This window comes from Mycteria americana, chromosome 2 (assembly GCF_035582795.1).
Source record: "Mycteria americana isolate JAX WOST 10 ecotype Jacksonville Zoo and Gardens chromosome 2, USCA_MyAme_1.0, whole genome shotgun sequence".
In the NCBI taxonomy this organism is placed as follows: domain Eukaryota; kingdom Metazoa; phylum Chordata; class Aves; order Ciconiiformes; family Ciconiidae; genus Mycteria; species Mycteria americana.
The window spans coordinates 118,360,183-118,386,678 of record NC_134366.1 but is presented as its reverse complement, the minus strand read 5'-3'; the positions used below and the strand labels follow the sequence as shown (position 1 = coordinate 118,386,678).

At 45.0% G+C, this 26,496-nt stretch overlaps 1 protein-coding gene across 1 annotated transcript in view; it reads right to left on the bottom strand.

Moving 5' to 3' along the window:
• Positions 1-19,301, bottom strand: part of APCDD1 (APC down-regulated 1) — a 33,811-nt gene extending 14,510 nt beyond the window's left edge. Inside the window, exons 1-3 of the mRNA XM_075494357.1 lie at positions 18,913-19,301; positions 9,421-9,604; positions 7,526-8,057 (exon numbers count right to left, since the gene is read on the bottom strand). Of these exons, the coding sequence (XP_075350472.1) occupies positions 7,526-8,057; positions 9,421-9,604; positions 18,913-18,970 (774 nt within the window). The 5' untranslated portion in view covers positions 18,971-19,301. The remainder of the gene's footprint in view (positions 1-7,525; positions 8,058-9,420; positions 9,605-18,912) is intronic.
• Positions 19,302-26,496: the final 7,195 nt, after the last annotated feature.

Here is a 26,496-nt window from a genome sequence, read left to right as displayed (position 1 = left end):
GTTTTACACCTGCAAGGTCTGTAAACTTGCATGAAATTACACAGCGGTTTCCCAATGTAATCTGGGAAATCATCTCTCCTTCCCTTTTTATCTGGAGCCACCGGACAGTGGATGCATCCTTCCTATACCTTAACCTGGTTAAGAGATTCAAGTATCAGCTCTGCCTCAGCAAGACGGAAAAGCACACGCTCTTTGCCATCGGCTGTGCCACCTCTGGACTCCTCCTCGCTATCCTCTTCCCCCCCAGCAATGCCAGTGTCAAACCAAAACCCAACCCAAAACCCTTGGCAGAGAGTGGCTTCTTTCTGTAATGCCTCCCTTGGGGCTCACGCCTTTCAACTTTCACTTCTTATTAAACCCCAGATATTCAGTGTGGCCACTCTAAGGACACCCTTCCCTCTCTGTCCCCCACACCACTGCCAGCTGGGCTTGGTCTCTCCTCAAGGGCTGCTGCCACCACCGCGCCGCTCAGTTACAATAACCCCATGCCGGTGAAGTAATTTATTTCAAACTTCTGTAGCAATATCCTGCCTTATCAAGACATGTACTGACATTAACAATATCTCTACAATACTTTACTTCTGCTGGTTGAGCCCCCAGGTCTGTGCTGGTGGCTGTAGCGTGGGGAGATTGTTTGGAAGAGCCAGGATCTCAGCTGATACAAAACCACCTTTGGCCAGCCCTGATTTGCACTGCTTACTGGTGTGTGGCAAGAAGCAGGTCTCGTTCATGGTTGGAAAAGGAGGACATGTTGCATCGATATAGTATTGCAATAGCAAGGGCTAGCACCCAGCGTAGCCTCGTTGCAGGGAGGCGTGCGGTGAGGGACCAGGTGCCAGGTCTCCTCAAGCGCAGCGCAGTACAGACCTATGCGTGCAGTACAGACCTAACCGGTGGCCCGGGATTTTGCAGGGTCTGACAGTCACAAAAGCTGGTGTAGGAAACCCCCGCCCTGTGAACACACGTATTACCATGAGCAAAAGTACTGAAGAAGAGGGGAAAGAAAAGATGCTCTTAGCAATGATCTCTCACACCCACCTGAATAGCGTGTGTCATGGGCAGGGATAGATGGGACTGGAACACAGCATGCCTGGTCAGGATGATTTAAACCTCACCACCCAAAGTGCCAGGGTTTAGTGTTAGTAACTGAGTGCTCCCAGGATGAGTGCAAATGGAAGCCCCTGGGAGAACGTCAATTCAAGGAAATACTGCCAAGTCAACAAAAAAAGTCGGATGGCTTTGCCTCACATTGCCAAGGAGCCGAGTCCACAGAAAGGACACTTTTGGTGTCAAGCTCCACTCCTCCACTGCTCTAGATAACTGCAGACCAAGACAACGCTTTAACAAACGGCTACGATCTCTCTCCACCACAGAAGTGATAACTTGCAGGCTTTCCATGACCTCATATGAAGCTGAGTTGGCTAATGTGCATTAGGCTGGCTCTGGGGAGTTGATGAGCACGGTTGACACAGTTATAATTCAGCCTGCCAAAGGGAATGAAGAATAACAAAGATTTAAAACTTTAATTAAAAATCTTGAAGCAAGTGAAATGTTGGAGAGAGTGGTAACTCCTTTTCAGGCTTGTCAGTTTGGGATTTCTTTTGGTGGGGAACAGAGGAGCTGCAAGCAGGAAGGGTGGAGATAGGTTCAGATTTATCTACAAATGCATACCATATATTTTAAGACACTGAGGAACGGTTTTTATTAACTGCTCCCATGAAAAGAAAGATAGTGAAGGAATCCAAAGGCACTACCATTACACAACTGTCTGATCTATGATGTTGATTCTGTTGCACAACCCCGCGTAAAACTGAAATAAACACAACCGACTTGAAATGCAAAAGTCTTCTGGTTGTTCTTTTCTGATATAAACTACTTTAGCCTGGGCAAAAGACAAGAACAAAGAGAAAACCGGCCTTTTTCTCAGATGAATGTGCTTGCATGTCATCTCTCCCATTAAAATGATACTAATTTATGGTGACATGAATATTTCGGGAAGTATCAACAAAAAAATTCCTGGAAAATCCAAAGGGACAGCTTGTATGTCCATCCTGAGGAACAGAGTATTCAAAAATAAAGCTGCCTTATGTGTTTATTACGCCTTTAAAAAGCAACCTTTATAGCCCTCTGAACCATGTAGCAATATTACTAGCGAGTCCTCCCTCCCTTCCTACAAAAGATGAAGCAATTGTGGTTAGATGCCAACAACAAGGAAGGTGTCAGTAGTTTAGATACATACGTTGAGTTGATCTGACGGTCCATGTTTTATTTTGCTAGGCTAACTAGTTAATTTTGATCTGTGGTACTGTATTTGTGTTGGGGCAGGCTTTTACTGCAGTTGCAGAACAGACAGTGATAGTTAAGTGAACAAAGATGAGTAGGGTTTTAAAAGCAGCGCTTAGCTTTTGAAGGTTCGCACAGAGAGTGAAAAGCAACCTTTTGCTTCAGCCCTTGCCTAGCACTGATGCTGGTGTTGGCAGCAAGTGCAGTGGCACCTCCAAAGGAGCACTCTTCTGCAAGGCAAGGACCAGCCTTCAGCTAGAAGCTGTTTGCTTCTTCTTCTCTCTGCAGCGCATCACACGCACTGTTATTGCTCATGAACCTGGAGTTAACCTATTTGAACAGTCTTCTGAATGTTCTTTCTTCGCTCCCCTCATAATTTCCCTGACGAAGAGTCTTTTGCAAGTAATAATGAACAAAAGAAACCTTTCAAGTGTTGGCTTAATCTAGAAGTCTAGTGGCACTACTCTGGCAAACAAAGGAGTTTTGTCCTCCAAGATTACACTTTTTGGTTGAGATAATGTTTTGCATATTTCTCTGAGGCGTTTCACATGTTTAACATCTATTTATTAACTTGTGCTCACATTTCCCTGGGAGCTCCTCAAGGACATAGCATTCCCCTATAGATGAAGTCACTGAGTTTCAAAGAGATGAAGACTCAAATTTGGAAAAGCACAAAAAACTTTGCGTACTTTGTTCTTTCACCGCCCAGCTAATGGAAAGCCCAAGCACCAGTCTCCGTACGTTGATTCTGTATTAGCTGCAGATGCCAGGTGCTGCTGGAAGTCGGCTCCCAGCAGCGAATAAACTTGTAATAGAGAATCAATCCATTGGAATTGTGTTTTCAAGGGAAAATGTCTTACTGAAAGTGTGTGGCCACCAAATGTTTGAGCATGGCAAAGGCAGAAGGAAGGTTATCCTAGCACGTTTTAGGCTTCTTGTGATGTTCCAGACCACTCCAGCCTTATTCCTAAACAATGATCTAATGAGAATGACCGGTCATAGCAGCTCTGCTCTGATCTTTCCCGTTACTCTGTCAGACGATAAAATAGCACAAGGAGTTCTTTGTTTACAAAGCACTATTGCTGAGGCAATTAGATGCGAAGTAAGTGTCCCAGTATTGCTGTTGTACACATTTCCTGTAGTTTTAGAGCAGATATCTCTGAAAACATCTTCTGTCCTTCTGCATAGCAAACGAATACTGCATTCAAGCCTTCCTTCATGCTCCAAGTCCCTGTATGCATTCGTAAATAAGGTGTGATTTTATGACCAATCAGTCAGGCTCCTTGGTGCCGTCCCAGCCGGGAATATTTTGTATAACACACGCGATGATGGCCAAGCAGTTCCCCTGTCCTGCCCTTTCCACCCGTGTGCTCTCTCATGCTGGCTAAAGAAGCTGCATGTGCAATAGCTTGAATCCCTTGATAAACTCTCAACGTCAAGAGACATCAAAGATGTTCAGCCCTGTTCATCAGCAAGTCCTAACTGATATCTTGAGCGAGACTAGAGGACTGCTAAGATAAATCTCTACAGTGACCTATTCATCAGCTGCACTCAGGAACTTCCACGTATTTTACAGGGGGAATTTGTTTAAGGTATGCTCTTATCTAAGGGAATTTGTAAAGCCTTAAGAGATGACATATTATATATTTTTAAAAGCTCCCTGCTTTTATATGAACACTTCAGATATGGTAATCTGTGAATTTATTCAGATTCGTAGCTCAGCATAAAGCTGTCTGGTTTGTGGACATCCCTTTTGATTTACCATCCTGTGGTGAAATCGCTGCAGGAATCTGGAGAAGGTCCAATTCTATTTGTTTAAAGTCCTGATCATGTGGCTTTGGCATTCCTAACATATCCAGCAATCATTTGCTTTTAATTACCATTCATTTCAACCACATAAGTAATGAATGTGGCTACCACATCCAACTTACAGGCTGTGTAAACTCTTGAGCTGGGTGGAACTTTCTTCTATATAGAAGCTTAACTATAAATTTAACTCAAAATGTGAATCCTCTTAACTTATTTTTAGCAGGCCTTTATAAGTTTAAAATAAAAATAAATAAAAAGGAAACGAAAAAAGCCTTAAATGAAAGATTCCACACAATACACCTGATTCACTTCAGAAGCAATTTCCTGGCCTCCCCAACCTCTTGGTTATGACTGTAGAAACCTTAAAAAAACAAGTTGATTTAACGTTTCTATTTATTCATGGTGTCCAGTTTCCAGAGGAGTCTGTGACTTGTAGTTTTAAACTCAATTTAGCATTTAAACTCATTTTCAGCTGGGTCCCAGTGGAGCAACAATTAGGAAAGGAAAAGAGTTCAAAGAAGAAGGGTTATAACCTTTCAGCGGTATGTTTGCCTGGACTTTAAAAAAAAAAAAAAGCATCTCTGTTACTATTCTTCCTACATTTGGCAAACACTAGGTCAGACAGCCAGGTTGCAAACCTGTTGGTATAGAGAACTTAACGGTTAGGTACAAACCAACACCCAGAAGTCCTTCATGGCAGCTAAGGCAAGGGTGCATTTTTTAGGGGTACTGTTACTTGTATCATGCTGAAAGCCTAGTATCAGCAGGCCCAACTTCTCTTGAGAAAAAAGAAATCTCACATGAACTCTGAGCAAGAGGAACCTACCAAAAAACACAAAGAGAAGCTGCGCTGTTGACCACTTTACACTTGTGTTAAACCTACGCATCTTTTGCCATTGAAGGCTCCAGCTGAGACTGGCGTCCCAGAAATCCACATGCTGTATATATACATCGTGGGAGCCAAGGAGGCCTTGCAGGCAACAGTTGGAGGAGAAACAGGTATTGTAACTCTCCAGAAGTCATAACTGGCCAAACTGGGAGTCGAGCAGTGGCCTGCAAGTCAGGACCCGGGGCTCCCGCTTATTAAGCTACAGGGGTTTCATCACGGAGAGCTGGAATCTGTACGTATTCTGGCGCACTAAGAGTTATCCTGTGCTTTCTATAGTAACAGCACTTTCTGTAGCCAACAGTACTCTTATGAATGGGCTTCCAGTGTCATAAACTCAGCCTTGAGATTCAGCCTCTGCCAAGACCTGGCTACCAAAAACCTTATTTGGAAGCACATGAATACTAATGGGTAACTAGTTGGCTTGCTTGCTTTTCCCCTCCCCCAGTTCTTGTAAATATATGATATGGAAGCCTCCCCTGGGAGCCACGCTGCAGGCTCTCCTCGATCGGAGCACGCGGGTACCCCCGGGCAGGACCTGCCCGTCCGGACACGTGGCACTGCGGGGTAACGGCGGGCAGGGTGACCCAGGCAGGCAGGCTGAGGCTGCTCTTACCTTCCACATAGAGACGTCACCCACTCAGGTCAGAATGGATCGGATCATGCCTGAAATAATGGACTTTGTGAACATAAATGAGAGTTTTCAGTGCTCTCACAGTTTATTTAGCTAACCTGGCTCAAGAAAGGGACCTCTTATGCAAGATTTGATCCCTTAAATTTGAGCATTATATTTTAGAGGCATTATATTTTGGAGGGAAAAAGTGATGCTACAGTAGCAGAAGAGACAGGCAGGAAAATCATTACCAGTGTGTCCTAAAATTACAGCAGACCTGGACAAAAATCTTATTTTTATAAAGCTGGTTGACAGTACACCTGATCATTCTGACTGTAATGAAATTACTACAAGGTGGAAGTGTAAGCATTTACTATGTTATCTATCAGCCCATAATAAGACAACTAGATTTGACAAAAAAAAAAAAAATCAGCTAGGGTGAATTAAATCAAGATTTTTTCTCTGTTTCATGTGGTCAGAAAAAGACCTACCATATTTTCTAGAACAGATACAACAGATAGCAGTCAGATAATTTGTGTCAGATAATTTGTACCTACAGATACCTGCAAGGAAGAGATTTAGGAAAAGCCCTCACTCCCAAATAAGCAAAAAGAAGACTGATGTGCTTATTTGAATAAAGAAAAGTAAAATTTTGATGAGGAACGTGCTGTGGTTCATCTGCTGCTGCTGAAACTCTCCATTTTGGGAAGACACGTTTAAAAGAAAACACAAATTTGTCCCTGGTCACTTAAAGAGAGCGTAAGAATGACAAATGACAGCAGCTTTCACACAGAGACACAGCTGACTGTGGATTAAAATTATCCCTAGGCCAGGCTATTAAAACAATTAAAGGCAGATCACATAAAGTCCTGAACCATTGAAATTTGATGTTCACAGGAGGCAGACGCAACCCAGGGCGGATGGTTTTGAATGGAAGGGAAAGCCAAGGCTTTCTCATCAAGACTCTCCCTTCCCCTGTTGTTGTTTCCTGCTATTGCTGGTAAGCTGTAGTTGGTTTTTTAATCGGTTACGACGAGATGATTAAAAATGGTGATAACCCATTAGCTGGAAGTGATGCTGCGGCAGTGCCCAGCTGGAGCACAGCGGCAGCCGGCAATGTGGTTCCAATCACTGCCTGCCTTTGAAATGTCACCAGGAAAGATCTATAGACAAGACCTCCTGCTACAGGCCATCAGTGTCTACTCTTCCTGTTTGACTTTTATTTAACTTACTATGGGGTTGATCAGTTCCCAATGAAGCTGAGGGCACTCTGAGGCCCCTTTGAAAACTGAATTATCAAATGGAATTAGAGGCCCGTTCAAAATTCACCTGTTTTTCATTTCATTAATGTGTGCACTTGCGTCTGCATCCATGACCTGCACAGCCCATCAGTTTTTTTCCCTTCATGCTGCCCCTTTCATGTGTCTACCTTCCAATTTCCTCTTTTTCTCTTCAGGTTACGGATCAGCCAGCTTCCACATGCTGCTACAATTTGATTTCCTCTCTCCCTGGCATTCCCGCAGCTACACAAGCATCCACTGATGCTTGTTTCTCTTGTCCTTTTTCAGTCCTGTATCAAACTTTCTCTCTTCTCAGCTGCTAGCCTACAGCCGTGGTCCCAGCCAACCACTTCCACCTCTGCATACACGTCTTTGATTCCATCTTCAGAGTGGCCTTTATTGACCTTAGTTTGTCAGACTACTTTTTGCACATTTGATGCAGTCTCATAAACCACAGAAGAGTTACTATTCTCATGAAATACGCTCTGTGACCTTTTCTTAATTGGCTGCACCATCTGTAAGGGTGCAATCCACCTCTTATTTTAGAACCACATCTACATTTTAGGTTACACTAATGCACTGACTCAGAAGAGCTGAATAATGTGGGCTTTGTCACTAGTATCTTAAAAAGAGGGCATATATACACACACGTACCTTGGCATTTTGAAGAGGAGGTTGGTAACTAGAGGGCCGATAGTACCTCCTCTGAGTAGCATCGGTATGAATGTCTCCAAGAAATAGCTCCTCCACAAGGTGGTCTAAATTGTGGTGCAGGTACTGCTTCTCCACACGGATCAGCTGGAGTTCGTGCATGGCAAAATTCAGAGCTTTGGTGCATTCACAGCCGTTCTCTTCCCTCAGCAAATCGTAGCTCACATCCTGCTCCCAGGGACTATCTTCTGGTATAAATCCAGGACACGTATGGTTCACCAACTCACTTAATTTTTTGGCCACTGCTTCGTTGTGGCATATGATCTGTATGTTGCGTAGCTGATAATCAGCTTCAGTACCCCCTCGGATGATCCAGGATGCTTGGCGGAGACGTATTTTGCCACGTATAACTAATGTGTAGATAGGGTTTGTGCAGCGATTGCCACCGTAATAAAACTGATAGGCCTTAAACGTATTATTGTGGTAGAACCTGTAAGATCTTGTGATGAACTCTGGGCCTGCTCTAACTTCACAGCTGTGGGAAGACAGAAAGTGATGGAAACAGAATTTTAGCAAGGAGGCACATCATGTACACTACAGGTAACAAGACTGAGCAAACCCGCATGGGTCCACAGAGACACCTGGGTGCTAACGTCCCTCTGGCATAAATGGGGGTAAATAGGAACTTGGCATCTGTGGCCTGCCAATTAACCAACGATTTTCCCTGCTGTTACGCTCTTAGTACTATACTGCTTCATGGTGATCATATCTAACTAAGGGCTTTACCTTTGTAGGTTTAAATACTTTGAGTCATGTTTTGCTTTTCCTTTTTGTCTAGGGACCACCATGTGACTCAATTCTTCTCTGAAAAAAAGTAGCAGCTTATTAAACATCTATCTTCTCTTTTGCCTGGTAGAATCAGCAAAAGGACTGATAACATCAGAAAGTGAAATGCCAAACATCCACACAACAGTACAAAGAATTGGCTTCTATGCTGCTGTAGAAGCTTCTCAGCGGAGCTCCACCAGCTCTGGTCTGCAGAGGATGTGCAGGATCGTGTCCTCAGCTTTTCCACTCAAACTTTCAACAGGGGTGGCAGTTAATGCAAATTTCTGACCGTTAATGCAAAACTTCTATTTGGCTTGTATTTGGACCATGCAATATTCAGGTTTTGTGTTTTTTCTTTGGTGGTTTTTTTTGGTTTTTTTTTTCTGAAGGTGTAAATGGCAGTTAAATTCCACTTCCTGTAGGAAGTCCTTTTGTGCCTTCAAACTTGTCCCCCTTGTCACATCCACACTGCTTAACATAAATACACTCCTTTCTGTTAAAATACCCCAGTCTTTCCTACTACAAGTCACTTCAAATAAGCATGTGAATATTGCCTACTGAGACACAGAAAGCAAAACAGCTCTCTGAATTACAAGTCATCGTGTATAGAGAGTAATAGAACTGGTGAAATACAGCTTCTTAATTTCTTTTGCTAATAAAACCTGTGCTAGACACATGCTCTGAAAACAAGGACCCATTCTATGGATCTAATGCATGTAGTCAAAGATAGTACAACGTTATGTTTGAGTAAGCATCCATTTTGGTGACTTGGGCTCCTTCCTATTCAAAGAGAGATTTAAAGATATTTCACAGCATGCTGTTTAAAATCCAGACTATAAATCGATTCATCAGGACAGCTTTATAGAGTGCTCTTCTACTGTACATAACGCCGCTCCTTCTCCTTTTATGCATAAACATACAGAAAGCATCTGGAATTTAGAGCATCACCATATTAAAGAAAATATTTCCCCTGCTGTTTGAAGTGGGAATATTCATCCTTCCCCCTCTGCTTCCTCACCCTCTTCTCTTCCACATGCATCACCTAAGCATCTTGTTTTATCTTTCCTTACCCAGTAGAGACCCAGTGTCCCTCAATATTGGGAGGCATCTGCACAGTGATCCGGGCTCCATTGTGAAGGTGTTTCAGCATATGATGACACTGTGACTCCTTGAAAGCCCTCCATGCACTCTTCTCCAAGGACCGAGGGTGGGACCTGCTGTCTGGGTGAAGAAGAGCAGAACCTTCTCCCAGCCCTGTGATAGAAAAGTGTAAATTATCATGAGACCCTGCTGAGAAGGGCTTCAACACAATAAAGGAGGTTGTGAACATCTTCTGTTGAATGACACTTGTTCGCAACATTATCTGCCTAGGAAAGTACTGTTTACATTTCTTTTCTCATCTGAAAAAAAAAAAAAAAATGGGAAGCTCTTCCTCTCTGTCAGCCCACTAATAGTCCACTAAATAAATTTGCTTTATGAAATACACTGGGGAGAAGGGCTTGAACCAAAGTGTTGCGTTTCCACACCCAGGAGATGTGGCTCTGAACCTGAATTTTATAGACACCTCTGTAATCTCTGGTCAGGACGATCAAAAACCTGGACCGTGGAACTTTTAGAAAGTTGCATCAAGATCCGGACATAAACTCTGCGGTTTCAGCCCACCTCTAATTTGAACGCTTCTATAATAAACTTGCAAATAAAGACTACTCTTTAAAGCCAAGGGAAAACAGATATTAAAAGCAAAGCCTCTGCACACAGGAAGCCTCTGTGATGACTGAGGTGGTCAATTAAAGGCAGATTCTGCTACTTCTATTTTAAAGGGGAAAAGGAATTTCAAAAGCTAATTTTATCTCCAGCACACAGTAATTTTGGTTTCTAGTAATGTATACATACAAAACCCACCAGTGCTCTCTCTACACAATATTAATTGAACAAAATGAATACGTAGCTTCAGAAGGAATGCATCTTTACTCTTTTAGGCACAGCCTGCTCTTAGATATGTTGGAAAACACGGATCAAAAGAAAAACACACATCTAGAGGTTAAGAGGTGAAAAACATGAACCTTACATAATGGGTTGGAACTGTATTACTTTGCCAGAAGGAATTTAAGAACCAGCGGGCTAGAAAACGAATATGGGGTGGGGTGGAGGCGCTGGTTGCGTGCCCAGGAAGTCAGGGCGGCCGTTTCGGGAGAGAGATGTCTCACTAACACGTGCTCCCAGGGGCAGGGTCTAGGATTCACCCCCATCTTTTCTGGTGCCCTCTTGGCTGACCCGGCTCAGGAACTGGGCTGTTCGGGATCACCAGCGCGCTGCAACCCTACATCCTGCCGAGCCGCCTAACACAGGATCCTACGCTTTCTTCCCCAGGCCCCATCTAACGCTTAGGCACGTGCTTAGGCAGCACGCAGCATCGCTACAGAAATTACGAGAAAATGAGTATTATTTGTTTTTAGGTTTTTTTGTGTCTTTGTAAACCTTTGCCGTTTCCTATTGCAAAAAAGAAAATGGTGTCAGTGATTCATTATGTTGGCTAGGTCTTGGATCTTGCGGAAGAAACTTGGGTAACACCTGGGAAAATGGCACTGCTAAAAATATAAATACGTGTCAACCATTTAAAAATAGCAATTCCTAAGCGAAACAAAGCCAAGGACTTATCCAGTAGGCAGGGTAAAGAAGGATCAGAAAGAATACAGTAACTACTGGAATGTAAACAGTGCTCACCACTGAATGATCTCAAGATTTAATGAGATTAATGAATACAACCTCACAAAGTCTTTACTGGAAAATCTGGTAGCTTTGTTGCATGTTACAAATAAGTCTTCCATCTGAATAAGAATTTACGGCCTTACCTTCTAAAGGGTAATAAATACTAGGGATACTTTGATATTTGAGCATGCCATCCGAGATGCCCTTAAAGGAGCCTGATTTTCAGAGGGTCAATACTTCTCCCTTTCTGGAAGTCAAGGCTTCTCAGGGATTTCTACACTGGTGAGCAGAGTCACTCATGTTAGTGCCAAACAACTCCCGTGCTGCAGCCAGAAACAGTACGGCCACTTCAGAACTGGTACGGCCATGGCAAGGTGACTCCCTGCTTGAGCTGACTACATCTTTGGAGAGGCAGGATTTACTAGATAAGGTCAGTGCTTCATGTACGCGGCGGTACAGCCTCCGGGGCTGAAGCCCGCATCTCTGCACAGCAGCTCTGTGCTGTGCCGTGTCTGCAGCCCACCTCACCTAGAGCAGCACTTGACACTCGCAAAAACTTGGGCTTATTTGGTTTATCTGAAACCTTGTGGGTACGGGGCGGGTATCGCAGGCCTTCACACTGCCAGGAGAACAAGTTCAGCCAGGTACAGGTAAGATTACCAGTATATTTATTTTTGTCGTTACAAATCCCAGCTAGTGACTGAGAGCTTGCCTTCTAATGCCCTTCTCCATCTCTAAGTCTCCACACGCTCAAAAAGCCAACATTACTTCAGCACCTCATTCTGAAATGGAGTGAATGTTCCTGTCCATGGGCTCAGAGCATCTTTTGGGTCAGAAGCGACACCTCCTGCAAGGTACCCCGTAGAGGTTGTCGCCATCAGTACTAACTTTCAACAGAAACATAGCTGTCGGGATGTCTCCTGCAGACAAATTATCTCACACTGAAAAAGTCTTTGAAAATTTACATTTCCACCTGAAGTTGTTAAGCGTTTGAAATCTGCCATCAAGAGGAGGTTTTGAAATGGTTCAAGTGACTATTTCCAAGGCATATTTATTACACCATTTGCTTTTAAGAAGCTGTATTTTGCCTAGCTCATGTCATATGATTCATGAATACAGGCGCACTTAAAAATGAATGATTTATTCATTTAAACATACTTGGGTGTTTAATTTCAGCAAGCAAAAATCCTTCTGTGGGAGGATACCATCTTGTATGTGCACATATCAAAGGAGAAAATGCAGTAACCACATCACACATTCCCAATTATTCCCTGGAGGAAAAAATGAAAAGAAGGGGGTTTTGAAAAGGAGTCAAACTTTATGTGGTATTATACGGTGTCTGATACAGCTCAAAAGCAAGGGGGTCCCAGCTCTCCCTGTCACATGTATGTAGTTCTGTCTGTAACTTGCAAACGATAAACTGTAACCAGTGGACGGAAGGGAGATTTGCATCGATAGCTCTAGAGATCTGTACCTGCGCAGAGGGTATTTGTTTGGGACTCTATCCACCCAATTGTGACAAATAAGGGCAGGAACAAGCTTAGGTAATCAAGACAGGCATGAGAGCACAACAAAGGCTGCAGAGACAGAGGAGGGGATGTAGAAAACACACACATGCGAGGCAACATCACACAAATAGGACGTGAATATCAGCATATGAATTATGGTATAAAAGTAACAGGCAGCGACGGGACCTTTACCTATGTTTGTGTCGCCGGGGCAAGAAAACAATTTAGCACAGGCTCCTGCCTTACCGAGTAATCATTTCAACGCTTTTATATTTACTGACATATGCCTGTAGATATGACTACCATACACAGGTGCCATAACTTCCCCTAGTTCCTTCTTAAGTTCAAACACAAGACCGGTGATACGCTTCCCACTCCGGGCATTAAACCGGACACCGTCTTCCTGTGCTTTTCCTCGCAGCAGGTGCTGAGAGGCAGCGCAGTCCCCTGCTGCACCCCTGGCAGCGCACAACGAGGTGTTCTGCAAAACCGAGGTCCCGCAGGGCTGACGTCGCTAATTTTAAAGGATCCGCTTGGCCATGTTAAATGGGACATCGCTGGGAGGCTCAAGGTTAAAATGTGCTTTCACGAAACTGGGGAAAGAATTTCACGGCTCTTTAAAAGCCCACTTCGGAGCCTAGATGCAGTTGCAACATAGTTGGAGGCACTACTTTCATTCAAAGAGATCCAAGTCTGCTATTCTCTACAGCACAGACAGCTGGTAGGTTTCAGTACCTCCATGAGAAGCCATGTAAGCATCTCAGACTCAACTGAGAGTATCTCAGACTCTTTTTCACTGACGGACTTTTAAATTTTTGTGTGTTATGAAGGAACCTTACCCACCTGTTAAAAATAAATAAATAAATAAAACCCACCCTGTTACCAATCAAAAGTGTGACAGACTTCAAACAAAAAACAATCTTTGCATGAGACTAATAGCAATAATTCTGTGAAGCCTCTGGCTGGCTTTCACTTTAGCTACACCACAACCAGAGGTCATAAGATTGTATCACCCACCCCACGGTGGCTGTTTATGCAAAGGAGCAAGTCCAAAAGGAAAAGGAAAATTCCAGAATCCATCAGAAATGCCAGCTAGAAAAACAAAGCAAAACAAATGCATTTTCTAATGAGTTGATATTCAACTGCTCTTCTATAATCAAGCCCTAGATCACAGCTTTAGCATCAAACAAATTGAAAAGAGTATAAGAGGTGCTATAGCTAGCTGGGGATCCCTGCCCAGGCCCTCACAGATCACACTTGACAGGGGCAGATGCAACATCCACCTGAGTGGCAAAGTGGAGGTCTGCACAGCTGCCACTCCACTAAGACGTGGATAGGAGCATGTACTGCACCAGAGGACTTCAGGCTCTCAGGTTCTCCTACAAACCTGTATCTGATGTGGGAACAATGATTCAAGATAAAAATAATTGTTAAAGGAAGATAGGTTACTTTCAAGTTCTTCAAAGATTTCTGCACATAGCATAAAATACAAATCTTAAAAGGGCAATCTGTTGGCAGCCCGTTAGCCAAATGTGTTTCAAAAATGGCTATGACAGCTCGCCACCAACATTTCTGCAAAAAACTGCGAGCTGCTAGAATAAATGTTTGTTTTCTGAAAAATAGTATGCAAAAAATGTACAACTGCAAACCAGATAATAAGTAGAGTTGTGCTTGAACACAAATTCTTATAATTTAATTCGTGCCTAAACACCCCAGCCAAATTCTGCTCTCAGCTATGCCAGATTGCAAAAGTATAACTCAAATAATCTTAAATCTTAAACTGTTTAGATTTAATCACTTTAATAAACACCTCTACCAGAATCTAAACCATAGCTTCAAACATGTCCAAGTGTAGCGCTTCAAACCAGACTCAAAGCTACTGGGCGTTCAGCAGGTTCACCCGGTGCTAAATGGGAAAATAAATGTTACCTAAAAATAGGATTCACAACTGGATTTAGATTGGGATTGCTCAGCAGGAACCACTTCACTTTTTCTTTCATTTATAGCAATGTAAATCCAGCAGAGCACCGTTTTATTATGAATTAAAACAACCTCGAGTCATAGTTCTAGTTCAAAATATGTGATGGCTTCATCTCCGATAGAAACATTTTAACATTCGTGCTTTATTTCTGCAGCAAACTTTTAAAGTTAGAACTTGTTTGAAACTCAAACAACCTTATAACAGATAAAGAATAATTGGCTGGATTAAGTTTATAGCTCTCCTTATCTGGGCAGTTGCCCTGCACAATTAAATAAAGAGACATTTGGATTACGCTCTTTCTTGATGTGGGATAGTGTTAGATAACGCCCATGACAGGCTTTTAGCTACAGTGCAAACTTACGTAATTGCCATGGAGAATATAATGTCCTGTTACCAAGCCGTGGTCTGTGTTTACCAGTGTTTTCCCTGCACTTGAAACTTCAAAGGGTCCTCGCAGGATCGGGACCTAAATTAGCTACTACAAACAAAAGGGTTGGGAAAGGAAAGCTGGGTTTTATGGCCATGGAAGCAGACAGGACAATGATTTCCTTTCACATGTATCTGTTGCCTTCCTCGTGCACACAGAGTTTCTAGGTACAGCTTTCAAACGGACGCAAAATGAATGTTTCAGAGTGTGGAAGATCCTGAAGAGAGATCTAAAGTATGTTTAGATGGGACAGCTAAAAAGAAACTCCTCCAAGGCTGACTGGCCCAGCATTGAGGTCCTCTGTCATCCTACAGCTCAGTCCTTACTCAATGCTCCATCTTGGAAGAGGTCAGAGAACCAAGCGCCAAGCAGTTACGCAGCCGATAACGTCTGCTAAGTTAAGTTTGGCTCTTCATTCTGATGACTGCTGCTACACCTGCAAGGTGAAACACCACTGTCGGGAGCATGGGCTTCTTTATGAAGCCCCGAAGGCTTAAAGCCCACCTCCCTTCAGGGCAGCAGGAACTCTGCCGCTGGCACGAACGGCTGCAGCGCTGGGCCGTAAGTGCAATTCCATAGCGACGATGGTTTGGTCTTGCCCTCTTTGAAGGAAACATCTGCTGTCTGTTCAGAGTCATCTGCCGTGCAGCCTGCAGACCTCCGTCCTGTCCTCCACCCACACCTCGGCACCAGGATTTATTCAGGTGAAACTGCCCCCAGCACCGATGGGACTTGTGTCTGAGTAAAGACATCGCTAAACAAGCTCGCTACGTATAATGCTACCCTCTATCAGGCCTGCTGAAAGGGTCGCGTCAGTAATAAAATACTAGCCTTGCCTTGAATAGCTGAAGGTGTTTGCCTTCAGCATGGTTGATGCTAGTTTTGGGCTTGATTGCCTGGCAGCCCACCTCCTACAGACACCCTACAGAGCGCAAAAACTGCCCTTACTGTTCGTGACACCCACATCGTACCACTGTTAGCCCACAGTCAAGCTACAGAGACGAGTAAAATTGAATTTACACTGACGAAATTGTGAATAAAATTGAGCTCATCTTCTAACTCTCCCTGCAAACTCTACAAGTTCTACGCTAAGCAGCGTTCTCTCTTTATTGTCTTCCAGATTTCCAAATGCAGTATTTTACTGAGGGAACAGAGCACATATGCCTCTAGCACGGAGCACAGTATTTGCCCATTTTATGGATTCGGGTATTTATATCTTCTGATACATTTACTTATTATTTTCCTGAACAGGTTTTGAAATAGAACACTTCCATGTAACTAATTGAAGGAATATTGCCAGAGAACTTTTAAAAGCATAAACAGTTTTGCTCTGAAAAGCCTAGCAGTCCTGTCTTCATCATCTTTATTAGTACTATTTCCATGATGTTATCAACAAATCGTTTTACTTAAAGTTTCTAATTCATTACTCTAACAGTAACATAACCAGAAATATGCTAAAGTTACTTCTTAGCATCTGTATTTGTAAAAAAAAGTTTATTTACAAAAGATATTAGCCAAATTTGTTTTGAATCCACTTGAACGTAGCTCTTATTAATACGGTTTTTCTAAAGCTGAATGATCTTAGCATTTGACATCTGAAACTTCTGTGGCTTTTTGTCTAAGCAAAGAAAACAGTGATAATGGACAACTTCCAGCTGCAAACCTTTTTTTTTTTTTTTTTTTTTGACATTGTACAGGTTTTATTTTGATTAATGAAGACAAGTTTTTCCAAATTTCAATTCAGTGATGTTGAAGTAGGCATTTCTTAATGTAATGAAAGCAGAAGGTTTAGCCTTACAGGACATTTTAACTTGTGTTATAAAGCTTTAAGCCCTAAAAATCCTCAACCACCCACCCACACTTCACTCACTTTTAACCCTTAAATTGCCATGTGCAACAGAAATGCAAAAGAAAACATCACGTGCTGTAAAGAGGCTTAACACTGCGATCCCCTGGGATTGCTAGTTATTCTTACATATTACCAATTTGGGCTAGCCGCCGACCAAAGGATGTTCCTATTGACGCTATGGCACAGAGGGAAAAGCTCCAGGCCAAGTTAAAGCTAACAGGGTAAATACATTTAGACGGGCTACATTTCAGTGCATTATATGCCACTGATGTCATTTTGAAGTTTGTAAGAGGGCAGTAGTTTCCCAGTGCTTGAAGCTCAGATCCAAACCGTGCACTGCTACATTACCGAGGTATATATCTTTATATACGAGGCGCCGAGTTATATCTTTCTACAAGAACTTAGGTTCTTGTGAAATATAACTGCAGATGGAAGAAATAGATGATTTTCCTCCTTCATCCTCTTTTGGCAGCTGCTGTTTTGATCTGATCACTGGCCCTGATTTGTTTCCTGCTCCAGCCAGGGTTCAGCTCTGCTCTGTAATTCCAAGCAGATGAGCCGGGGAGTCCAACCCTGTAATTACACCTCCTCTCTTTACCCTCTAACTTCAAACCTCCCATTTCGACTTTTACATCTCAGATCACAGAGTTTTAAAGAACACCTCTGGCGTTCCGGCAGGTCTGGCTCAACTAAAGACGTTTCTACGCTCTCCGGATTTCATAGCTGAGCTGTGAGAAGGGTATAAAACCCCCTCCTGGGGAACAAGGTCTCTTGCTCTTTCTTTCTCAAAAGAAAATACACCATCAAAAGCCCATGCTCTTTATTATTTATTGAATACCATCTGTGTGCTTAGCACTTGTACAAACACAGAGAGAGACAATCACAATCCCTGCTCCACAAAATCAACCCCAGGAACAGCTTTGAAATCCTTACCCCAGCTCACAGATCTCACACTGAACCCACGTCGGTCATTTGCATTGCAACAGTTAAAATAAATTCCTCTTTTTACAAGTAAGCTTGGGGTCCTAAGAAATTTAACTGAAGAAGGCTGGATGCTACAAAGTACTTCAGAATTAGGAACACTCTTCAAAATGATGCTGTAACCGAGTAGGTTGAGTCACTCTTTCGGAACAATATTGCACCCGGATTTTTCAAATCTGGCTGCCAAGTGTTAGACATACCTACGCAGCTCATTAAACAGCCTCTTTTTCAGAAGTTGCTCTTGAAGAACGCTGTTTTTCTGGAAAGATGGGTTATCTGTTTAAGTGCCTAAATACGGATTTACAAGCTGAACTTGTAAGTTTAGGTCTAAATGCACTGGCTTTTCTCACTAAAATTTTGCCTACTGTGCAGTTTCAGAGAAATGTCAGTCCAGGGCTAAGCTGAGAGAGCATCAAAGCTGCTGGACTGTGCGTAGTGACACCCAGAGCCTCTGTGCTCTGCAGCACAGAACATTCTTAGTTGGGTAGAAGAGCGGTGCTGGCAAACCCTGCTGCCTAAGGCTTCCCAGTGAATACCTCCACGTCAAAAACCTCTTCTCTGCCTGCAGGTAAAACGTGGGTCCCACGGAACACCTCGGCCACGCTCCCCGGAGCTGGGTAGAGCCAGCCCTTTGCCCGGCCGTCAGTAAAGCATCTTTGCGTGAGGTGCCCGGAGCAGCACCCGGAGCAGCTGCTCCATCCAAGCAGTTACAGCCGTGCAACGGGAACACCGCCGACACGAACTTCGGAGCGGGACGCCTTCCGCGCGATTTCACCTACGCGGGCTGGCTGCCGCTCCACGCCGCACCCACGCGTCTTGCAAAGGGGTGCCGCTGACAAGGGGGCTCAGGCAGAGCGAACGAGGTCCCTGCCCGCTTCGGCACCCATACGGCCCTCTCCCCTGCCAGACCCCCTCCCCTGCCAGACCCCCCGACCCACCGCCCACGGCCGCGACGGGCGAGCGCACCCACCCGCGACCCTCTCCCCACACCAGCGAGCTTACGGGCCCCCCTCGCAACCCAGCCGGCTTTCCGGGCGCGCCACCGGGAGGCACCCAGCGGGCGGCGACCCCCAGGCAGCCGACCCGGCCCCCCGGCCCCGCACTCACCGTGCAGCAGCAGGGCTGGGAACAGGTATCTCATCAGGCTGCCGTACGGGGCGGACATCTCCCCGCCTGGCAGCGCCCCTGCCCCGCGCCCTCGCTCCGGCCGCCACCTCCCGCCGCGCCGCCCGCGCCTCAGCGCGGCCGCGGGCAGCCCACGGCCCGGCGCTGGGGGGCAGGCGGCTGGCGGGGCCGGGGGCCGCCGGGCACCCTCCGGGGCCGGGGGCCGCCGCCGCCGCTCCCGCTCCTCAGGGCTCCCGCCCCGCACGCTGCCGCCCCGGCAGGGCTCCGGCCCGGCCGCCGCCGCCGCCGCCGCCCGGTGCCCCAAGACGCCCGCTCCGCCGCCGCCGCGTCCCCCACCGACTCCGCGCAGCGCGGCGGCGGCTCCGCTTCATATTTCCCCTTCCAGCAGGAGGAGGAGGAGGGGTCGGGAGGTGGGGACTCCTCCCGGGGCGGGGAGGGGGCGGCCCCGCCGCTGGGCTGCCGGCCGCGCCGGGGAGCGCTCCCACGGCGGGGGAAGGGGCGCCGGGACCCGGCGGGCGCCTCCGCGGGGCGCGGGTGGCGGGGACGGGAGGCAGCGGGCAGCGGGCTGTGGGGGGCGGCGGGCAGCCCGCGGGCTGTGAGAGCGGGCGGCGGGGGGCATGTGCCCGTGGGGGCTGGAGGACTCGTGGGAGAGCGTGCGGGGGTGGTCGGTCCTTCCGCAGCTGCGGGGAGAGCGGCCCGAGCAGGGGCGGGAGGTGCCGGCAGGGCTGCGGCTGCCGGTGCCCGAGTCCCGCTTCCCAAGGGGCGCGAAGCGGGTGCTCGCCGCTGCGCCCGTGAGCCGGGGAGAAAGAAAGTTGGCGGGCGCCCTTGCCTCGGAAAGAACCCTTTGTGTGGTTGCGGCTTTCCACGTAAATCGGGCATGTTAAAAGCTAAAAATAGATGCCTGCGTTGCCTTCTTTGGTGCTCCTGCGCGCTTTTTCCCATGTCTGTTGTTGGTCAGTTTTGCTTTTTATTCTAGTCTTAGGCCTCGGTCATGCGCGCACTTCAGTGTGGTTAATGTTGTACATGTGGGCGACTCGTGCCTGCGTTTAAGCATGAGGCTTTCGTTTGTAATGTCCTCTGGACAGGGACGTCATGTTTTCTAGTTTGTGTTTGGACTCGTGGGCTCAGCTGTAGGGCCTCATGGCAAAGAATGTGTAACAAATTGGAGGAAATTTTGAGAGAATCAACGTAACTGAGTTTTGAACAGCTTAACTGAGCTAAGGGTTTACATGCTGCATGCTTAAAAAGAAATACAAAGAGCGATGACTCCTTCCAACTCCTTTGAGAAGGAAGAATAAATTCAATCTTCCTCACTTATACAGGGAGGAAACTGAGACAGAAACAAGTAAATGGTGAGTCAGAATTAGAGCTCCGGTGCTTTGGATTCTCAGGGTTACGCTTGTGCCTTCACACAAACCAGAAAGGATGGTTTCCAGAGCACTTGGTGGCGGTCTGTACAAGCCTGTAGTGGTCAGATATCCTCTCAGTGACCCGGAGAGAGACACACAGAGAAAAGCAACATCCCTCGAGAAACAGGTGTCCACGACCATGAGCAAGTAACACTGGGTAAGGCTGTAAAAATACCCTTACCCAACGTTGCTTGCTCATCTTCAACCCATTCCTGTAGTTGCCACAGAGGTGTTTGCCAGGTGTGTGTGTGAAGGGAGGTGATTCTTGCTATAGACGCAGTGCATTTGGAAAAAGTCCTGTGTGTCCACTTGGCTGTTTTCAGGACTAATCCAGGGCAAAATTCTGATTCCGCCACTTGTAACAATCCTACAGTGGCAGAGACACCCAGGTAGATTTTCTTTACCTGCAGGTTCAGTAAGTGAAACAGATCCAGCGAGCAAGGAAAACAGCAGTGTTCGCTGAAATACAGTACAAGTGTCTGCATTTCTGAGTCCTGGGGACCCGTGATGTACTTCACATCTGTGCGTAGCGGTTGCCTCTCCTCAGAGAGTGCAGTGCCAGGGTGATCAGTGAGAGAATGCCGGGCGTGCAAGCGGGTGATATAAGGAGAATTGAAAGGCAATGTATGTGGGAAAGCGAATTGCCCTGTTGTTGGCCATGAGCACCAGATTATTACAAAGGGGTCCTGCCGTATGGAAGAAGCCAGCTTGAAGAGTCTCACGTGTTTGGCAGGCGTACAGAGACTACGGCGTGTAGGAAGGCTCTTAATGTAAGTCACCTGCTGTTTACCTGAGTGTAAAAGGTAGGCCAGCATCACCGTGAGCAGTAATGAAGGACTAGCAGTTTTGAAGTATAATTGTATAAAAGCAGCAACATCCAAAAGTAGAGGCTTTTTCTATAGACACAACCTGCTTTACCGTCCCTAGGTTGAGCAACATAATTATCTGCAAAAAGATGAGACTGAGGATCGCCTGCAAAAAGTCATTTATCCCAAAAGTCAATTATCCCAGAAGCTCACAGTTTCTCCCCTGGGAAGCGACAGCCCCCCACAGCAGCATCACTAACAGCTTTTCATAAGAGGAAAGGGGAATGACTTTACTGCTCCATTGGCCAACTTGGTAAATGAGCTCCGCTTGTGATTTACTATCAGTACAGCTTCATATGTGGTAATGAAATAAAAGGAAATCAATACCCAATAGGTTCAGACACGGGAGAACTTGCCAAAAAACAACACAGACTATACTTTGTCTTTTACTCGTCTTCTTAATTTTGTGTTATTTTAAGGATATGGGTTTTTTCAGCCTGATGCACAATATTTTTTTTAAATATATGCAGTCCTACTTGTTTCATTACTGTGCCCCTGTTCAGAATGTGCTGTAATGGGAAGCAGTGACAAATAACAGCTCTTTGCACTTTGATCTAAGCAGCATGTCACATCAGTGCTCATTAAAAATTGTATTAACCAATCCAACCATGACTTTCTGAACTTGGGCTCCTGGGGCAGGGTATATACCTAATATAAGGTATAATGTAAAATCATTTACAAAGGCATCTCTCAGCCATATTCTCAAAAATCTCCTAGGGGTCAAAGCATTTCAAAAAGGAAGTCGTCAGCAGAAGTTTGCACAGAAAGGAGCTGTTTTGAAAAAAGAATTGATGGGAAATGTGCTTTGTGGCTGGGGCCTTCTGCAAAAAGTATTAAAATAGGAAGAAAACTAACTTGTTGGACTTGTTGTGTGACACTTCAAAGATCTAGGCATATCAGCATAGCACTTGTCTAGCTAAAGTGCCGGCTGGCTGGCTGGCCGCCAATGCCAATCTGGTGGTGAAAGATATTGAAAAGAGAGAGAGGATGGGAAAGAACAGAGGCAGCGAGCACGTGGGACACTTTATGCTGTGGAGACGAATGGGATGGGGCAGCACTCTTCGACTCGGTAATGCTTTGACAGTGCCACAACTATGATTTGCTAATGGCTATATTATGTTTTTAAAAAGCCAATATGTTCTCTTGATTAAGTCAAAGGAGCGGGACGTAAAGATTTATTAGAAAGGAGTGGAGTGACTAATTCGCAAAGAATCCAATGCCTGTCAGATTTCTATTTGTGAATTGTTTGTGACAAATTCATCAAAATAAGTGAAGATTTGGAGGGAAGTTTTCCTACATGTCCAGCTTGAGTTAGAATCTGCAAGACGAGCCTGGAGCCTGTCTGATATATAGAAATATGCACTATGTGACTTCTTATTTTGGGGTCAGCTCTTTGAGGGAGAAGTTAAACTGTTTTACGATGTAAACCAAATGGCAATCGGTTTGTTTCTCCTTTCAGTTGGGACTGAAAATGCTATAGTTTATGGGGTATAGCAGGGTTTATCAGTTACTGCAGCTATCATTTTTGTATTTTTAGAATAAAGTGTTTAAGCTGCTGATTTTTTTCTTATTCTTTGTTAAAAAAAGTAACTGAAAGAGCCTTAGGCAATATTTTCTAGATGTTCGGCTCCCAAATTGTGCAGAATATTTCACCTTCCCCTACCAGACACTTGATCTTCAATGCAGCCACTGAAGCCAGTGGAATTTTATGATTATTTTAAGGGATGTTGAATCTGGGTTTAGTTTTCTCAAGCATGTACCTGTGGTGATGCTTACCTGCAAACTGTGGCTCTGAGATGGTGCAGGTTACCACAGAGGTCTATCCTTTATTACTTTTCCTTGTTTGGGTAGATAACTAGTCTGAGAAGTATATTTTGGAAATGAATTTAGTTTAGTAATCTAAGACACAATACATATGTTGAAGCTCTGCTACCTGGTAACAGCCATATAGACCAAACATGGTAAAAATGAAAGTCTTGTGACCGTTGTCAAGATAGGCTCTTTTCCCTCTATGTTTTTCAGATACACGCAGACACAGGCATGCATGCACACACACAGAGCCCATCTGCTAGAATAGACTTGCTGGCTTCACAAAAATGTAGTTATCTGAAGTAGGTTTTTTAGTTTTCCTAGAACAGTTTGAAAAGTAGGTGGGAATAAAGGTATAAAATGACATGAAGAGTAGACCCTGCAGACCTCGGGCCATCCCAGGCAAAGAAATCAAAGAAAGATGTAAAGAACTCAAACAAAGCAAATGGCTTTCCATAAAATAAGCTCTCTCCTTCTTGTTTCTCCACTTGTTTCTGGCATTTAAAATGTGCTTGTGATTTGATTGCTCAGAGCCAAAGAGGAACTTCTCTGTGTAGAATTACTTTACTACAAGCACGGACAATTTCACGGTGCTGTTGCTGCAACTAGAGCTTTAGGGCTGGGTCAGGCTCCCAGTGAGCTCGGGGGGGTCTTGCCATTGACTATAGCGAGGGCTGGATCGGACCCTGGCTGAGGCTGTTGGAAAGGCCAGCTGGAACAGCGAGTGCTTGTTGTACGCTGATGGCATTCATCTGGAAGCACAGCAAACAGGGGCCAAAGGTATTTGTTCATTCAGCGTACATACGAGCAGCCATCCTAACCCTCTCCAGTGCTGCTGATTTCATTCATTCATGGCATACCATGAAAATGAGTGGGGTAAAGATGCCTTCCTAAGTGTTGTTTATGCCTTCTATTGTTTGCACAGTGGCTTTCTGATGTTGTGACTTAAAAAAAAAACAAAACAACCTCACACAGCCAAACCAGCAGATTGAAAATCTGTTGCAGTCTGGGCAAAAATGCCCTCCATATATCTTCTTGCTCTGCAGCATTGTGCAGCTGGTCGGAGTAATGACGGTTTCCATTGCTGTAGACAAAAGAAAACTTCTGGAAAAATTTAAACACGTGTATAGTGTTGTTCATTGCTGCTTATGTTTTCTCGGAGTGAAATTAAACTTTGATTTTGATTAATTTCTCAGAGAAAATGGAATTTCTGGCAATTTTTTATAAACTATCCAAAGAAGCAGATTTCATTTCCAAACTGAAGAATGGATTAACGTGACCTGCCAAGCTTTGTGTGAGAGTCTCAAGTAGCAGCTAATGCACCTGGGAGCTACTTTCTTAGTTTATAATCTTCTTGTAGCCCCTTTGGGGCTAGTGCTTCTCCAGGTTAATAACATCCTTGGGGAAATGGGATTTTCATCCCTTGCAGAGCCCTGCCCGTGGTCTTCCTTCCACTTGGCAAACTTCTGCAACAGGGGAAACACACAGGGGAGAGGCAAAGAGTGGGAAATTGAACCTATTCCAGGAAGCCCTGTTAAAGTGGGAGCCGTTCCTCGGCGAGAAGAGGAGGAAGCCCTCCTGCCCTTCTGCCCATAGCTGACCCGAGTGGTCAGCTGGACTGGGTGGACCTTGAGTGTTGCCTTGAGGGAGCAGGTGGGAAATTTTCTTTTGTGGTTTTGTTCAGTGTTTGTATTTGGTGATGGATCTCTTGTAATGTGCCCTAGATACGCAAATGGCCAAACACAAGTTGAACGTGTGACCCTGTCTCACAGTGCCCCTGGGTTTTTGTGGTGGCCCTTTGGCCAGCTTGTATCCAGTCTCATTCTTGTGCTAAGGTTGGTTATTTCTCAGTGTGATATTACAGCAGCCACTTTCAATCTTGATCTTGAATCGCAGGTATCACAGTCTTGGAGGTCTGCATGTATGTCAAACATACTCATGTGCAAGGCATTTTTTCTTCGTTCATTACAAAGCTGACTCTTGTTCAAAACATTCACTGAATTTTAGACTCAGGCTCCTGGCTCTCAAAACCACTTCTATGTTCAAGCACAAGGGCATTTTATGAAAGCCCCCCAAAGGGGGCTAACTAGCATCTTTCAGCAAAAGAATACCACTTCCACGCACTGTCAAGCAGTGACATCATCACAGTGTCATCATGGCCACTGAGGGCACAGCTGGCTCCAAAAAAACATAGAAGCATATGTTTTCCCAAGTAGTTTGAAAATAAGGAGGAGAAAAAACTTAAGCAACAAGAGGTCTTGGGGAGTTACCATTTCAAGTCTCAGCAGCTGTGGTGGAATGGAGGCCGAGGGCAAGCCTCTGCTCTGGCTTGTTGTGTAAGGCTAGTGCACCTCACTTGGTTTCTCAGGGCTTCAGTTTCCCCAACAGTGCGAAAAAAGTACAAATCTGTGGATGACTTCATGGACTAAAAGCAATGCATGTGCAGTATGAATGGTAACTTAGGGTGGGAGTTGACCCACGGATGGAATGGCATTAATATGGCTTTAAATAAGATATGTCACAGAATCACAGAGTGATTGAGGTTGGAAGGGACCTCTGGAGGTCACCTGGTCCAACCCCCCTGCTCAAGCAGGGCCACCCAGAGCCAGTTGCCCAAGACCGTGTCCAGATGGCTTTTGAATATCTCCAAGGTGGGAGACTTCACAGCCTATACAGGGCAACCTGTATGTACATCATCTCAGAGTATTCCCAATCAACTGCAGTAAGTTTTGAATTCCTTCCACCATTTCCATCTATTTACCAATGTAAAACATGTATTATATACTTATATTTGTATAGGTGGTGTATGTACATATACAGTATATAAAATATGTCTATTTTCTATATGCATAAAGTCTTTGAAACATCTGGATAGCGCATTATCCAAGCACATGCTTGTCAAGTCCATACGCAGCCGGCCAGCTTGCTCACTGCCTGAATTAAACTGCAATCTTCCCAGACAATTCCGTCTGCAGCTGTAAGGTGTTCTCTAGGCTACGTAAAAGCTGCCAGGTTCTGTAGGAAAACTGCTTATCTGCTGAGAAAATATTACCTGCAGCTTCTTGGAGAGAAGCTCCAAGTTTCTCAGAGCAGTGGCTAAATTACAGTTGTAGGTAATAAAAAGAGAAGAGAAGAAGGAAAGAAAAGACACCAACCAGCTGAATTTTGGCTCATTTCTTTCCTCTCCCATTTCAGCGCTTGGTACAAGAAGTAGGAGTATAACAGCCGGGGTGGTGTAAGACATCTTTGTGTTTTCTGGGGCTGATGCTATTTAGGCTCCAGAAAATAGCTAGCGAGTAACCGTCCAGAGTCAGAGACAGCTGCTCTGTCCCCTTTTGCATCTTTGTCTGTTATAGACAACTGCCTTTTATTTTTGGTCTGGACAAAGTTGCAATTAACTTGTGTCAAACAGCACATAGAGGTACCTTCTCCTCGCGCCACGGGAGGAATTAACAGCAGCGCAGAAGCCCTTTATCCCTATC